Raw genomic sequence first — 17,052 nt, 5'->3', positions numbered from 1 at the left:
GAAAATCATCTACGACTTCTACTCTACCTCGTTGACAGCCATGTCCAGTTGCCTCCTCACCATCTGAGGGAAGATAGAAATGTCATTCCAAGGTTCTCCCGTGCGAAGTACGATATAATGCCATGTCGGTACGAAATTGTACGGCACTCGGTCCCGAAAGAATCAAGCCTGAACATCTGAACTACCTACCGCCAGTCCTCATGAACACCCTGGCTAGGCTCGTTACACGTTACCTGTCGGGATGCAAAGCCCTAAACACTGGAAGACCACCAAGACCGTTTTGTTGTATAAGAAGGGAGATCCACATAACATCGGTAACTATCGCCCAATCTGCTTACTGTCCGTCATCTACAATCTCTTTGCAAGAGTGATCCTTAATAGGATTGAAAAAGTCTTGGATGAAGGACAACCATGCGAGCAAGCAGAGTTTCGGAAAGGATTCAGCACGATTGACCACATTAACACTGTTTCGAAACTCATCGAGGTATCGCGAGAGTACAAGATACCGCTCTGTCTTACTTTCATCGACTTGAAAAAGGCCTTCGACTCAGTTGAGACGGAAGAAGTCATGGAAGCCTTCGACAACCAAGGCGTCCCTATTCAGTACATAAAGGTACTTCGAGAGTTGTACAGTGACTTCACAACCAGAATTTCGTCATTGTACAAGAATACCAACATTGACGTGAAGGGATGGGTCCGACAGGGTTATACCATCTCACCTGAAATATTCACGGCCTCGTGAACGCAATGAGAAAGCTGGAATGGACGCCATGGGAGTGAAGCTTGATAGTCGACGGCTACATCATCTACCCTTCCCTGATGACATCGTTCTGATAACATCTAGCATCAGCCAGGCGGGACGTACACTGACTGAATTGGACGAAACCAGTGGGTGCATCGGTCTTCAGCTGAATCTGCAAAAGACGATGTTCATGCGTAACGGATGGGTCTCGGATCCCCCATTCACGCTCAACGGAACGAATATATTCGAATGCACCAGCTACGTTTATCTGGGTCGAGAAATGAACTTGATGAACAAACCTGACCCCCGGGCTGGGCAGGAGGAGACAAGCGGCTTGGGGAGCGTATAAGAGCATCGAGGATGTAGCGAAGAAGATTAAGAACAGCGGTTCAAAGGCGTTCACCTCTTCAACAACACCGTACTTCCTGCTTTGAGTTATGCTTCAGAAAACCTAGGCATCTGGGCACTTCGCAAACAAAAAACGCTGTGGTCGTCATTGAACGCGTAATAGAGAGAGTGATGATATGATGATAGGAGTATCCCGCTTCACGCAAGTGAAGGACGGGATTCGAAGTTCTCTCTTACGTCAGCGATGGAAGATTAGAGACGCCGTCGCGTTTGCCAAGGAGAGTAAAATGAAATGGAGCGAACATGTGATGCCTTTTAACGGCAATCTTTGGACCAAAGCCGTGAGTGACTGGTTCCTGCCATGTTAAGCGCACTACAGGAAGACTGCCGACCCAATGGTCAGATTTCTTCACGAAGTCCTTCAAAGAAAATTATGATGATATTTGATTGATATTGTCAAGCAGTAGCCAAGGTTGTTAACAGGGTCAGGCGTGTGTTGAGAATTTCTCAACAGGGGGTCGTAAGAGGGGTGTCGGATCATGGGGGGGGGGGTCGTAAGAGGGGGTCGGAAAATCAGAAAAAATGAAAAGAGCAAAGAGGAAATGGAGACGGGGTTGTCGTTTTCAAACAAACACATATTAAGGTGTACAAAATGAAGTGTAATTTAGGTATGCGACATTCAGCAGAAAAACAGGAGTGAAAACTGCTTCTTTTCAGAAGTAGTGCTGAAACTTGAAGGATGATCAGCAGTGAATGACATGTTTTTATCGCATATCGGAAGATATTCACAACTGAAACGTATTCTAAGGCTTTTTTTCAGGTCCCGATATCTGCGACAAAAAGAAAGGAAGAGTTGTCTCAAAGAAGAAAAAGCGTCAATGATGCATATTCAGTACTTGAGTTCCGTTTAATATAAAAATAAATGATATGGAATAAATAAACTTTTTTAATATTCGAATAAACGATTGAAGAAGACTCGCGGTTGCAGTTGAGGAAGACTATTGTAGCATAAAAAGTTAGGATAAAAGGAGGGTACACAAACCAAAAAATGATTTTTAAAAAATTTATTCTTCATAATTCTGGTAATGAAACTACTGCGCTTTTTGAGCCAATCTTGAAAATGGACGACTTAGCATTTTTTGCTGCTCTAACTGATGCTTGATGACGTCGGAGTCGCTTCGGTGGCACAAACCAAAACAATTGAAATCTTGAATAAATGTGATGCATAATAAATAAAGTGATAATGTTGTGATGTGATAAAGTAGGAAACCCTTTATTTTAAATGCAATTAACTACCTGAAAGTTTTTGTTCTTTCAAAAAATCGACTTTTTGTCAAACCCATCAAGTCTAAGCACTACAAAATTACAGTTCTACAAAACAAAATTACAAAATTACAGTCTACACAACAAAATTGTCTGTTACTAATTTATATGAAAGAAATGAAACTAACCAGAGGTGACTTCGTATTGAGTACCATAAAAGGCAATCTTCATAGCTTGCACAGTGCTTTGGCACTCTTCGTCACAGCCAATTCAATATATTGAAGATCTGCAGTTGTACGGGAACGCAGCGTCGAAAATTCGCTTAGGAACGGATGACAAACGAGATCTTCAGGAGCTAACAGAGGTGTAAAAGCACTAAGTAAAAGTAGAAGCATAGCTGCTATGAAAAGCAAGTACGCTGGCTCAAGTTGGTAAGTGTAGTGCAGACTTATTTATGCGCGATTACAAAGACTTCGATAAGGACATCTGTTAATTGGCCATTACACGCTCTGTTGAAATAGGGCTGATGCTGATGATCCACCAAAATGGGATGGTTCAACGAGATGCGGCGTCTTTTTTATTGTGACGGTCAGGGATCAATCCTTACAAAGGTGCTATTTTTGCATTTGGCGTAAAAGAATTTAGAGAGCACACTTCTCATTCTACAGTGATGAACTTCTTACTTTCAGTCGAAAAAGCAATTCTGATGCTGCTACTGAGCAAAAAAAAGACATCTACAGGCGCAATTAGGGGTAAAATTAGTACAAAGCAGGCTCCACGAGTTTCTGAATATCTACGTTCAAAGTGAATTTTATGCAAAAAAGCTAGCTGCGATCTGTAGAGAGAGATTTCTTCTATATTTCTACAAAGTTTGGTGGCTCTAGCTTTCCTAGTCTTTTCGAAAACTAATTGAGAAAAATCCCAATTTTTCCCTCAAATTTTCGAGTTTTTCTCAACTAGCTTTTGAGAGAATCAGAACATCTACAGAGGCCAAAATTTGCAGTCAAGGGTTTTCCTTGATGCTCTATCCAAATATGGAGTCGAATTTTTCAACGGTCAAAATCTGTGTGACTTTAAACAAATTTCCATAACTCTGCTCATAGTTTATAAAAACGAATTCGGTTTGAAGTATGTTGTAGAGGAAGATTTTTACTATCATAGTTTTCTTTTACTTTTTTACAGGTAGTTTTCGCCTCTAAAAAAGCTAGTTGAGAAAAATACCAAATTTCTCAACTTTTTCTCAACTAGGTTTCAAAGAAACCAGAGGGTCCCTACAAAAGATTTTTTGACCATTTTAAGCGCAAATCTTCCTCTACACAACGCAGCCAGCGTTATCTTCTTATCTCTCTTCGTTAGTGAGTTATTCATGTTTATTTCAAGGCAACAAAATCCGACCTGTCCAGCAGTAACTTCCAATTAAGACCTGGTTTTAATCGCTAAAATAACCTCTATATAACACTTGTATGTGGCAAACAGTGCTCTAAACACAATTTCAGAAAATTGCCGGTGAAATGTTCTCCTCAGTGATTTTTTTTCGGTTCTGCAAAAATCTAGATTCCGGCGGGGATCGAACTCTCATCCGTTCATTTCCGTTGTCGATGAGTAAAATTGTTTGGTAATAGTCGGAAATAGTGTGAAAATTGTTTTAAAAGGTGTCCTCCTTCTTTTCCAGCTGTTTTTTCGTTTTGCAAAAATAATGGTTCCGGCGGGGATCGAACTTTTGTTTATTGTTTAAAACTTTTATTTTTCTTGATCTTCTTCCATCTGGCACACGTCACACGGCATCTTGAACATATAATTAACATGAACATATAATTTCTAGTTATTATTTATTCCATTAATATCGCTGCATTACAATATGTATTTTGTTTTACTTGTAGCATTACTATTTTTTAAAATAATTTATTATTTTTTATTACATCGTATTGTTTTAATTTATTTATTAGGCGTTTATTTGTTTTTTAAATTTTTTATTATACCCAAATTTTGATTGCTGTGTGGGCAGCTATACCGATAGGAACGAGATGAGGGGGTCGTTTTTAGGAGGGTCTGCGAGGGGGGTGGGGTCGTTTTTAGGAGGGATTTTTCCCAACTACACGCTTGACCCTGGTTGTTAACCGTCTTTTTGTGTGCGGAGCTGAGACTCCTAGGATCTTTGTCCGCATCGTTCCGATAAATAAATAGTGGGTTCAGTTAATGTTTATTGCTACAACCAGACAACCACTCGTGAGCAACGAAAACGAAGTATACAAGCAGTTTAACAATGAATCATATTTTATCGTTGTGTTTTGGCTTTCTTCTCTTCCTTTGGGGGCATGATATCGAGGTTCACTCTCCGATTGTTGATGCTGGCGTTGGCTGGCGTTGGCTGGCGTTGACTGGCTGGTGGCGTAGATTGGTGGCTGGTTGGCGGCGAGAGCGTTGATAGTGTTGTTGGTGAGTGGTTGGCAACGACGTTGTTGAAGAGTTGGTGACGCTGTTGTGGTTACTTCCTCCTAGAAGAGCAAAGCAGGAAATTGTGGCCGAGGCCATAATTTCCACAGTTTTCACGAAGGCACAGATTCAGCTTTGTCGTCTGTGCTGTTTTGGAGACTGAATCCGGGAAGCGCGGACATCTCCCGGCGTTGTGATTGTCACAATTCTCGTTCACGGTGCAGAGTAGGCACTGGACTTAGAAGCAGTCCTTTTCAGAAGCGTTTGGCAGGCTTTCTCAAGTCTGTCGAAGCGGAGGAGCAAATGATGCAGTAGTGTGGCGATATCGCACCTGTTCAGATAGTCCAGGGCGGAGACCATAGCGGAAGAAGACATGATTTTGTGTTTATTTGCTTTCCACTACTATTTATACGTGTTCAAGGGTTCGTATCTTGAATCCGCCCTCAACGAATAGCCTAGATTTAACTTCTACTGTTCTTGATGGTGCGCCAAAGTGCTTTTGAGTGCATAATAAAAAAGTTGTAATTGACTGCGGGCACCCGAGAAGGTGCATCGTTACAATTGGAGTGCTTTTTCCAAGACTATGATATCTTTGAGAGAGCCGACCGGGATAATATGCTTTTGTGCATACGTGCATGAACATAATTGATAACATGTGTATACGACAGATAATGAATTGATATTAACTTTGTACATTTTCTCGTTTTGAAACACGAGATCAAACCTGTAGCGTCTGCGCCAGTGTGAAATACAATGTTTGCACTATATTATTTGCGGCACTTTTGATCTTTCTGATCTATTTTTGCGCGGTCTAAATCCGCTCTGGTTATTTCTTCGGCTGGTAGCCCACAAGCGGGCGACTCGAGAGGACCAGAGGATAGACAACAGGGGCAGTCGTTAGATCGGTAAGCCAACTCAACTTTGGTCGCTTGTGGCTGATTGTTAGCTAATCGAGGAATCGGTTGACGATTGATCGGCACCTTTGCCGCACAGCAAAGGAGTCGGCTAGCTGCGACCTTTTGGAGGTGAGATATTTCCTTTCACGCAGGCTATTATGGGGACGTGTTCAGCCAGTGATGGAGATATTATTGAAAACGTAGCACTAATAGGTTGATGTTGATCTTTTTGGGTGCCTATTGTTTCTGTGGAGTACTTCGGATTTCCAGGAGGAGAATTTTATTCAAATGACGGTGAATTATTTTTCGGTTTGGTAAAAGTACTTTGGCGGATCTAACCAAACCGTCGGTGCTGTACATAATTTCCGTAATTCTACCATATGACCAGCACCCTCTGCGTATTAGTTCTTCTTCAATCAGATCAATTTTACCTATTTCTGGGACTGATTTTGGTAGGTGTCTGGGTTGTTTGGAGATGATTTTTTGTGTTTCTCGTAATGAGGTCAGATATTCAATATTCCATTTTTTCAGAAGTTATTGGCTATCATTTCTGATTTTTGAAATGCTTCAAGTTCAATTTTTTTTCTGTTTGTATGAGATTAGGATCGTAGTCAAGATAGCCCGATGCGTCTGCAACTATGTCGTTCGGAAGCGAGTAGTTCAAAAAATCAATGTGTCTCAATGGTATCTCAGCGATATCACTGGAGTTCAGTTTTGTAAGAGGTCTCGTGTTGTTTGTTGCCTCAATTCGAGTGATCAAGTTCACATGTCTGCAGAACTCAAGCGTTTGCGCCCTATTGATTTATTGAACGAAAGATCTACCATTTTCGTTGAGATCGCAGATCATTTTTGTGATAATGACTTCACCAAGCTTGAAGTTAGTCCCGCAATCTGAGCGGACAATCTCCGGAACTCCTCTGCGCGAGAAGAATCTCACAAAACAGTTGCGAAATGCTCCTGCCGAAAGATTTTCTACTATTTCTAAGTATACTGCTCGAGTTGTCAGACATGTGTATAAACACACGTACATTTTCTCGAGAGTTTTTGAAGTGAAAAGACCCATGAAGTCACATCCGACATTTCGAAATGGTCTGAACTTTATAACCCTGTCCTTTGGTAGTGGAGGCATGATCGGTGCTCCGAAGGGAAGACGTTGGTATTTCTGCAGATGACGCAACTTTTTAGGAATTTCTTGAATACGCAAGAAGGACGTGAAATCCACAATCGTTGTCTTGCGACTGAAAGAGTGTGCTCTTTGCCGCAATGACCATTTTTGATGTGAATATCCTGCACGATCAGCCTGGATAATTCCGAGTCTTCTGGGATATAAATCGGTGACTTTGTGTCATACGGAATTGGGCATTTTGAAGACGGGAGTGGTGCCAAATGATTCTGTCCTCGTCGCGAATAGTCAGTTTATCATGAAATCGCTTTGTTAGGGCGTCAAGATTAATACTTCTGTGTTCATGACTAATTAGAATTCCGCATTGACCATGTCTGATGTGGTGATTTCAAACATGTAATCAAATTTGTCCACTTCTGATACCTTTATCGGTGACGAGCGATTCTGATAGGTTTTTGCAACCCAATTTTTTTCACTTTTTTTGCAACCTTTGCTAGCACACGGAGCACGTTGTCGATTTTCGAAAAACGCTTGGGATCGATAAGCTGTTCTTGTTGTTTGTTTTCTTATGTGGTTACTTTCAATGTAGTAGTAACCATTGTTTCTACTCCGTCATTCTTATAGATGTCAGATAGTGTGTTTATCGACTTGATACGCCACACGTTACAGTGATTTTCTAGCCAGCGTAGTCCTTTGATCCAGTCGTACTCGATAATTTCTTGTGTGTCAGACCTCCGGTTCCAACATCAGCTGGATTGTTTTCGGTGCTAACATGGAAGAATTTGACCTTAGCGTCACGATTATCAAGTAGCTGTTTAATACTAAGTATTTTTGCTCGCTGATTTGCTACAAAAGTAGGGACTTTTTTTTCGAAGATTTGATCCAGTACAAGGCAATCTCATTTTCTGAAACTATGTTCCTTCTTCAGCTTTTGCTTGGTAAGCCTATAATATGCTGCATCCTAAACTAACTGCTATAAGGATTTCGAGCAACTCTAATTTTTGGATGGCCACTGACTTTTTTTGGGGGGGACGGGGGTCAATCGCGTCCTTCCACAGATCAGGCCAGAAACTGGGCCAGAGGGAACATATTTTAAGCATGAACAAGCTGCAATTGCAATTCTGCTTGCATCTGCGAACAGCCAAAGGCGTTTTTGGTTACCCACCCTGGGTGATAACACGTATCTGGGAATTGATAATGCTGCTAGATCTACTTCTTCACACAGTTTGTACCATTCGTCACATATTTTTTGATCGAGTGAAATTTTCCAGTCCACTTTTGAACCGAAGATTTCTTACATCATGGACTTCAGTTTAACGATGAGTGGTCCTCTGAGATCTATTGGGTCATAAATCGAATTAATTCGGCTCACCACATCTCTCTTAGTCAACTTTTTATTGTGAACGGACTTTGTTCTCACAGTAAAGTTGTCTGTGATAGTACTGTAATCGACTCCTAGTATTTTCATTTATCCAGATTGGAGTTTGTCGGAATATGGAATTCTTGAATTTACTTTATCAGGATTTGAAATATACTCGCGTAGGTTCATTCCTATCTTGCTGGAGAAATATTTTGAATCTTTATAAATTCTTACAGCTTCAGGAACTGACTCTGCTTGCAAAAGTATATTGTCCACGTATAAATTTTTGGCAACTTCTGCGGATAGTTCCGAGTTTTGGGATTCCAAGAAGGACAGAATCGCCATGTTTAATATACTCAGACAAGCTGTAACGCTAAAAAAGCAAAAGCCAACCTTCTAAATCTATATTCAACGACGTTGTCTTTTGTTGGTGGGTGATTAACATTCCGAAGCCACAAGAATCTGCATGGATCCTCGTGTTCGTCTATCAATCGGGTTTGAGTGAAGGCACATTCAATATCGCACATTAAGACGATCTTCTTGAATCTTGAGAAGGTAAGAATGTCGTGTATTCTGTTAACGAAGGATTCCCCTTTTCGGATGATGTTCTTCAGGGTAAGGTGGTCTCTTCATTTAGACGAAGCGTCCAAGACTATCCTTAAAGGGGACTATCCTTTTTCTGTGGTTTCCATACCCCTGTATGTGGCATGTAATAGATTCCAGCCGCATAGCGGTCTAGTGTATCGAAGGTCTCTACGATTCCTTCGTTGACATATTTGTTCACAAGCTCGCTAACCTTCTTATAGCTACTGAGTAGTTGTTTTCCAATTGGATTACATTCTCCTTCAGCAGAAAGGGAGCTGTGATGTGATGTTTCAAATGAGATCAATTTCGAGTATTTCTCGAAATATCTTTGAACTTTTTCGTCTCCCTGGGTTTCTTCCGGCATGATACCGAGGCCGTCCAACTCAAACATTTTCTGTAAGAGTTCTTGTTCCGTGTTTTCGGAAATTCCTGTCAGGCTGTGACATACTGTGTTAGCGGTTCCACTTACCTTGCTGATTCCTCGACCATAGATTGTGGGTCCAAAAACTGTTGTTGCTATATGAAAACCAGATGGTGTTCGGATTCCGTTTGCTGGATCCGTAACTAAATCGTAGTAGTAGTCCAGTCCAACGAGAAAGTGTGGGTTTTGATGCTCACCACGAAGCTTTGAATTTGCTAAGCAGATAGTGTTTGTTTTCAATAACTCAATATCTTCTGCGTTCAATTTCACTGAAGGAAATCCGTTTGTTATGACTGGTTTGGTCTGTATGGTCATGCACATTTCTTCACTGAAAGCAGTTCCTAGTCTGACCGGAACCATATGACTTTCGAAGCACTCGACATGCCCGCCAATTCCGGACATGGTGCAGATTTCGGTGTTGTGTTCTTGGGTAGACCGAGTTGTTCTGCAAGATTTTCTGTTTACTGTTTTCTGTGCACCGAAATCGAAGAAAAATAGCACTTTTTCATGTGGCTGTTTTCTGGCGTTCCAAATATTGCCTTCAGCAGTCATCAATATCAGTTGTTTACTAGTTTGACTGTGCTGAATGGGGTTTTCCCTAATCTATGGGTGTTCACAGACACCTGAGTGTTTATTGGTTTGAACTCCTGTGGAATATTTCGATTGTTTTCTTCTCTATTTTGCCAACTGTGTTGCTTTTGCTGGTTTTGGCCAACACGAACAAATTTGGGTTTCGAGTTGTTATTTTGGCTGAGTGGCTCTCTCTTAAAGCGGAGGCTCATATGGTGTTTTTGTCCGCACTTTACGCACTCTGATCTTTGGCAATCAAAACTGTTGTGATTGGGGGAGCAAAACTTCCAACAGCGATTCTGCTCCTTAAGCATCTTGCGGCGAATGCTTTGATCCGTGACCGACAGAACAAGCAGTTACGATTAGTCCTTAAGTTGTCATGATTGGTCTTTGATGGGATGGCCTTATTGATATGCTTATGGCCAAGTCTGCTTTCGACGTAGGCTTTTGCAGTGATCTCTGTTTTTAAGAGATTCATGAGGTCATCAACTGTTTGCCGGTCTTGTGATTGACTGGCCACTAATACAGATTTTATGATGTCTTCAGGGAATTTAGATAAGATGGTTTCACACCACAGAAATCATCTGGTTGGTCAGCATTCTTATTTGATCAAATGTTGCAGAGCAGTTGTCTGCGGAATTGTTTGCCACACTCATACTGACCAATTTTTTGACTATTTGTGATCTATTAGACTGGTGATTGGGGTAATTCTCTTGTAGAGTCTTGATCAACCAATTGTAATTTTCAGGAATGAGTTTTATCCCTTTGATGGCTGTTTGCGCTCTACGCTTTAAACTTTCTTTGAGTAGGAGTATCTTTTCCATAATGTCCAGTTCTTCCTTGTTATGGACAAGGGCTTCAAAAATGGCCCAGTATTCTGGGAAGTCGTCAAAATTCTCGTAAAAATTTTGGTAGCGTGGCTTCTGGAGGTTTTATTGACCCCAGCGTCCTTTTTGCTGCACCACTATTGGATGTGGATGCTGAATTTGATGCGTCTTGCGAGCGAGATGGTATTGTGATGCCTCGCACACAGTTTTCGTTTGTGTTATCAATTTTGCCATCCCTTTTTCATCTTCTTCATTGTTGGCGTTATCGTCTCTTTGAAGCTTTAGGGACATGTGTCCCAGTTTAATTTCCATATTTTCGCTCATATTTTTTGTTTCATCAAGGCGCGCTGTTAGCATGAACGTTAGGTCCTTTGCTCCAGCTATCGCAGATTGTAGCTGCGATTCTTCCTCTATTTGTTCAATTTCAATCATCAAATCCTTCCTTTCGGACTTGTTTTCCAGTTTTTATACTCATCTCTAACCTCGTTATATAATTCTTGGAAATTTTCTCTTGCCTCTTTTATTTGCTTTATGCTACTTTATAGTAGTGCTGTGTCTGGTCGGCATCTCTGCTGAGACTCCTCATCTATTACTGAGCATTCAGCTTGGTTAGTGTACTCACTGTAACGGGATACTAAAGTTTTCAGCCTCGTTGCGCTGAAAACTATTGGTGTTCTGTGGAAATGCAGTGTCATCTCTTTCTTTATGCACGTGCAAATGTGATAAACTTCGCTTGACCTACTGTAGCTTTGACAGAGGCCCGATCAACTGTTTCTTGACAGTGATCTGCGTTCCAGTTACGTTTGTAAGGGAACGACTTTTTGCCCAATTACTGGATGAATCTGATGCGATTTGCGGTCTTTGGTTTGCTCAAGGAGCTAGTCTCTTTCTCCAGGGGTCAAACATATCACTCTTGACAAGGGAGATGTGGCTTTATTTTAGCCGATGCACCAAAATGTGTGGAGTGCTAAGACTTTTGGGATCTTTGTACGTATTGTTCCGATGAATAAATAGGTGGTTTAGTGAATGTTTATCGCTACAAACAGACGACTACTCGTGAGCAACGAAGGCGAAGTATATGTGAAGCACACCAAGCAACAGCTAGCATAAGCGGGCCACGCCCATAAACTACTTGAGTTGCAGTGAGATCACGATAAATGACCGTCATCGCTAGATGATACTTTTATTACGGCTAACGTTTCGGCGTTGTCGCCTTCGTCAGAGCCTGGAAGGTAATAACATTTGCAATATATCCTCTCAAATGCCTCATCCAGAACAAGTCATCATCCCCTAAGATATTTCGCGATCGATCGATCGCTTGCCGGAGTCGCCTTGTGGTTCCTCCTTTTGCGTGGGACAGCATGTTAATTTTCAGAAGCGCAAAAGTTCGACTTTGCTTGGATCTTGACATAATGACTGAGAGTATTTGATTGATATTGTCAAGCAGTAGCCACGATTGTTAACAGTCTTTCATTACGGCCAACGTTTCTGCGTTGTCGCTTTCGTCAGACCCTGGAAAGTAATTACATTCATCAAACAACATCCAGAACAAGTCATCATCCCCTAAGATATTACACCCAGAAACAAAAAATAAAAGGGTCCAAATCGTTGTGCCTACCTAAGCAGCCGCGTTGCAGTGATGTTAGCGGACATCCGCATGGTGGAATTGCTCCGCTAATACTAATTGGGATGCGACCCGCATGTGACCCCGTAGATCAAAACCCGCAAAAGTCTTGATACAGAGCCAACTCGTTGGTCACGGTTATGCACTCTTCCTTTCTATCCATTTTTGGAAGTCTTGCATTAATCCAAAACGCTTCTAGAGCTCTGTGAGCTATAATTTCGGGTTTTCGTGACATTGTCTGCTTCTGTCCTGTCTCCGAATGGGGTGGGGGGAGGGTGTTGCTGAACTTGATTACTTCATCCCATTTAGATATTCTTTAATGCAAACACAAAAGGGTTGCCCTGTTTCGCCGATGTATTGGTCCCCACGTGTTTTGCACAAAATTAGATAGACTACACCAAAGACCATGCAGTCGCCTTCCTTCCCGAATGGACATATTACACAGTCTGGAGTAAGACAGAAGCGATCGTACATTCTATTTCGAACTAATTGCTTCTTGAGATTTGTTGGAGGTTTGGCACAAATTGATCTTATTCGAGTCACCACTGTAGCATATTTTCGCTGCGCACCAAGGTTTGGCCTACGCGCTGTAAGGGAATTGCTGGTTTAGAAGCTCGAAACAAGGGGGTGGGGCATAAAATGCAATCAATGTAACGGCAGTACAGGAAAGGTTTTCATTCCAGAATGGGTTGTGCCCATATCCGAAACTGACATTATTAGAAAGAGATACACCGCCTATAACCAAAACATGAGGCGGTAGCTTTGCATTTTCGGAAGCATGATTTTTTCAGGTTTGTGATCATTATGAATAATGATCACAAGGCTGAAATACGAACTTCCTACTTACCCGGTTCTATACTTCTTCTTCTTCTTCTTCTTCCTAGCGTTTGTCCCGCGTTGTTGCAGGGTCCGCTTTTCTGCTTCTTGTCTTCCATTTGGTTCTGTCCATTGCATCAGCCGTACACAAACGTGCATCTATCATATCCAGCTTCACACGGTCTAACCAGCGAATCTTTGGCCTCCCACGCAGCCTCACTCCTGAAACGTCGAGCTTCAGAGCGGTTTTGGCAACAGAATCTTCCTCCCGCCGCAAGACGTGACCAAACCATCTCAGTCGCGCCTCCTTCATCTTCTCAGTTATCGGGACGACGCCGAAGATGGAACGTACAGTGTCGTTGGATACTTTCTCTTTTAGCGTTACACCTATCGTCCACCTCAACATCCGCATCTCCATAGCGTGCAGCACTCTTTCCAAGGCTTTCGTTGTCGGCCAGCACTCGCATCCGTAAAGGGCAACAGGACGCACAACCGTCCTGTAGATCTTCGACTTCAGTCGAACAGGGACTTTCTTGTCGCACAGTACCCCTGTTGCCATTTTCCATTTCATTCATGCAGCATTAACACGTGCTCGACCTTCTTGATCAATGTCGCCTGTGGAAGTCACTTTGGATCCAAAGTACTTGAAACAGTTCACCTTGTTTAATTCGGTGCCATCGACACGAATTGAACCATCCTCTATCCTTGGTCCGCACTCCATGTACTCAGTTTTTGATGTGTTGAGGCGCAATCCATATTGCTGCAGCTGATCCTTCCAAGACTGCACTTGTTTCTGAAGATCATCTCGAGACTCCGACGCGAGCATGACATCGTCGGCAAAGAGTAGAGTCCACGGATGCTGCTTCTGGATTTCCTTCGTTATCGTGTCCATGCACAGTATGAACAGCAGAGGTGAGAGGGATGAACCCTAATGAACCCCTACTTGTACAGGGAATGGCCTGCTTGTTCCAGCAGCACATCGTACAACGTTGGTAAGCTTCGCATAAAGTAGCTTCGACGGTAGTAATTGGTAGAACAGGACCCTCGACGCTGGGAACGGTTGGGATGGGAGGATGACAGAACTCTTCGTTACACAAGTAATTGTAGTACTCTCGCCACCTCTCCAGGATCTGACCAGAGCGGCGCAGAACGGCTCCATCAGCACCCTTAAGGATCTTGGTGTGCTCCATATCCAACGTTGAGCGATGATGTGCTCTGACTAAACGATACACTGCCCGCTCGCCTTCTCTGGTATCAAGCATGTCGTACACAGCCTTGTAGCGGTCCGACTTCGCCCTGGAGACTGCCTTCTTATCCTCCCTCTTTGCCGCTAGGTAAGCACACCGATCTTCAGGCTGACGCGTCCTCCACCAGAGCTTATACTTGGACTTCTTCTCACGAATTGCCGCCTGAACTTCCTCGTTCCAAAACCACGTAGCCTTTTGTACCTTTGGCTTACCTAGAGTCGTCTTTCCCAGAGTGTTTTCCGCGGTCAAGCGTATAACGCTGGAAGTAGACGACCACATTTCCTCCACATTACGAGTACGGTGGGGAAGTATAGATGGAGCCACGGACGCGAAAAATACCTCCTTTCGATGCTTCAGATTCCACCATTTGATGCGCTGTGTTTCAGTCCTTGGATGTCTCTTCCTTGGACGGGAGATTTTCAAGTCCATAACGAACAGATGGTGTTGGGCAGCGACATGGTCTGTAGGGATGACTTTTGAATCCTGCAGAAGTCGGCGATCTCGTCGGCGTAACATCCAGAAATCTATTTGTGTTTCACGACCGCCGCTGGTGTACGTGATCAAATGCGATTTTCTTTTCCGATACTGCGTGTTAGCAATGATCAAGTCACTTGCAACAGCATACTCCAGGATTCGCAACCCGTCGTCGTTACGAGCTCCATAGCCGTATCCACCATGACAACTCTCGAATCCGTCTTTCCGGGAACCGACATGTCCGTTAAAGTCTCCTCCGATTAAAAGTACTTCTTCGCTTCCCAGGGATTGGACGTACCGCTCCAGATCCTCCCAAAAGCTTGCCTTCTCTTCTTCACTACAGTCCGCCTGTGGCGCATAAGCAGAGACGACTCGCAATTCCACTTCTCCTGTATCTACTTTTACAGCCATCAAGCGATCCGATAGTCGATCCACCGCTGTGACGCTATTTCTAAACGACTCGTTCAATATGATACCAACGCCATTGCGATTTGATGTGCCGTGGTAGATCAGCTTGTAGCCATCGCCTAATTCCCTTGCCTTGGAGCCTTTCCAGCGAGTCTCCTGTACACAACATATGTAAACACGGCGTTTTCTGAGACTGTCTGCCAGTTCACGACTTCTTCCAGTAAGCGTCCCAACGTTAAGTGTTGCCAAGCGCACTAGATGTTGCTGGCGATGGCGGACTAACTTCTTTGGCCGGCTTCGTCCTCTAGCCGGTAGCCCTCGCATATTTGCCACATTGCCCGGGCGAGAACAATGCGCGTCGCTTCTGGGGTACGCCCTAGCTTCTGAAGAACACATAGTAGGCATTAGCAGTATGATGCGACGGGGGTGTTGTCCTCGGTCGGCTTGTCGCACTAGCAAGCTAGCAGCCTGGCACCGAAAGCGTCGTACTACCTCCTCACTTGGCTAGCCTGTAGCCTTGGCCCAAGGACCGGGCTACTAGCCGGACACCTTTGTGGCACTGTTGAACTTGCCGAGACCAAGTCTCGCCACCATAGCTGCCCGACGGCCAGGGCCACCGCTGCGCCGCTTTGAGGCGTGAGGTAGGATTTGCAGCAGTGCCCGATTCTATACGTGCAAATAAAAATACACAAACTCTCTTCCTCTGCCCCTCTTTCAGAAGATCCAGAGGTATTCAAAGTACGTCCTATCATAAGCAATGTAGGTGACTCTACGGATAGAATATCATGGCTATACTTGCACTATTGCTCAAGTATGTTCCCGCGCATCTATCCAACACCAGCGTGTTCTTTGAGCATCTTCAAAGAGCGCGTTCAGAAAAAGAATGTGGCATCAAGTCCTTCGATGCTAGTGTACTGTTCACCGCTTTACACAAATGTTTCAAACAGCGCTTATACAAATGTTTCAAACAATGCAAGCTGTATTCGAGCTACTCGTAGAACAGCAAGACAATCTAGACTTGCATGAGTTTTCCGTAAGGCAAATTATGACGCTCCTGGATGAATACTTAAAGTGCTCCATTTTTCGTTGGGCAGGACACTATTACAGACAGGATTGGCCATGGGACGAAGACTAGCTCCCACACTAGCCGTGGCATTCATGTCCAAAATAGAACAACCCATTCTGGAATGAAGACCTTTCCTGTACTGCCGTTACATTTATGACTGTTGCATTATGTGTCCCATTCAAGAAGAGATGTACACTTGTTTCGAGCTTCTAAACCAGCAGTCCCCTTACAGCGCGTAGGCTAGACCTTGGTGCGCAGCGAAAATATGCTACAGTGGTTGACTCGAATAAGATCAATTTGTGCCTGCCTTTCATAACCGAGGGGCGGGTGTAGTGTAGCGGTTAGAGGTTCCGCTTCCTGCACGATCGATCGGAAGTTCGAATCCGCCGTAGTGCTCACCAAGCTCTTCATCCCTCCGCGGTCGATAAATTGGTACCAGACTTGTCTGGGAGGGTAAAAGCACTGAATTGACACATCGGCTAACCACCGCAATTCATTGTATAGGCCAGTTACGCGTTCGTGAACCTCAAACGATTCTGAATTGAAGTGAACGTAGGGGCGCATCCCAAGCGGATTGATTAACGCCAGACACTTTATTCTTTTATAACCGACGACTTGATTAAAGCTATACGAGCTAGTCTGGTGAAATGCGGTCACGAGGACCAAGTTAGAATTGTGGAAATACCCTCAACAAATCTCAAGAAGCAATTAGTTCGAAATAGAATGTACGATCGCTTCTGTCTTACTCCAGACTGTGTAATATGCCCATTCGGGAAGGAAGGCGACTGCATGGTCTCTGGTGTAGTCTATCTAATTTTGTGCAAAACACGTTGGGACAAACACATCGGC

The 17,052-nt window shown here is 43.4% G+C and overlaps 5 protein-coding genes across 7 annotated transcripts; 2 read left to right on the top strand and 3 right to left on the bottom strand.

Annotated features, from left to right (window-relative positions):
- Positions 1-241: 241 nt before the first annotated feature.
- On the top strand, positions 242-742 carry RB195_001446 (uncharacterized protein; the record flags this gene model as incomplete). The annotated part of the gene is made up of 1 exon (XM_064198217.1): positions 242-742. The coding sequence occupies one exon, from the start codon at positions 242-244 to the stop codon at positions 740-742; it is 501 nt and encodes a 166-aa protein (XP_064054098.1).
- Positions 743-761: 19 nt separating this feature from the next.
- Positions 762-1,091, top strand: RB195_001445 (uncharacterized protein; the record flags this gene model as incomplete). Its single annotated transcript, XM_064198216.1, has 1 exon — positions 762-1,091. One exon carries the CDS (start codon positions 762-764, stop codon positions 1,089-1,091), a length of 330 nt encoding a protein of 109 aa, XP_064054097.1.
- A 7,732-nt stretch (positions 1,092-8,823) lies between these two features.
- Positions 8,824-9,723, bottom strand: RB195_001444 (uncharacterized protein; the record flags this gene model as incomplete). 2 transcript variants are annotated; one of them, XM_064198214.1, is made up of 1 exon in its annotated part: positions 8,824-9,723. In XM_064198214.1, the coding sequence occupies one exon, from the start codon at positions 9,721-9,723 to the stop codon at positions 8,824-8,826; it is 900 nt and encodes a 299-aa protein (XP_064054095.1). The 2 variants fall into 2 exon arrangements, with proteins under 2 accessions (XP_064054095.1, XP_064054096.1); XM_064198215.1 differs by having other exon boundaries at positions 8,824-9,573.
- A 3,349-nt stretch (positions 9,724-13,072) lies between these two features.
- RB195_001443 (uncharacterized protein) lies at positions 13,073-13,579 on the bottom strand (the record flags this gene model as incomplete). Of its 2 annotated transcripts, none has more annotated exons than XM_064198212.1 (1): positions 13,073-13,579. In XM_064198212.1, the coding sequence occupies one exon, from the start codon at positions 13,577-13,579 to the stop codon at positions 13,073-13,075; it is 507 nt and encodes a 168-aa protein (XP_064054093.1). The 2 variants fall into 2 exon arrangements, with proteins under 2 accessions (XP_064054093.1, XP_064054094.1); XM_064198213.1 differs by having other exon boundaries at positions 13,073-13,567.
- Positions 13,580-13,808: 229 nt separating this feature from the next.
- Positions 13,809-15,461, bottom strand: RB195_001442 (uncharacterized protein; the record flags this gene model as incomplete). Its single annotated transcript, XM_064198211.1, has 1 exon — positions 13,809-15,461. One exon carries the CDS (start codon positions 15,459-15,461, stop codon positions 13,809-13,811), a length of 1,653 nt encoding a protein of 550 aa, XP_064054092.1.
- Between the last annotated feature and the right edge of the window lie 1,591 nt (positions 15,462-17,052).

Source organism: Necator americanus, chromosome IV (assembly GCF_031761385.1).
Source record: "Necator americanus strain Aroian chromosome IV, whole genome shotgun sequence".
Lineage (NCBI taxonomy): Eukaryota > Metazoa > Nematoda > Chromadorea > Rhabditida > Ancylostomatidae > Necator > Necator americanus.
This window is presented reverse-complemented; position numbering and strand designations above follow the sequence as displayed.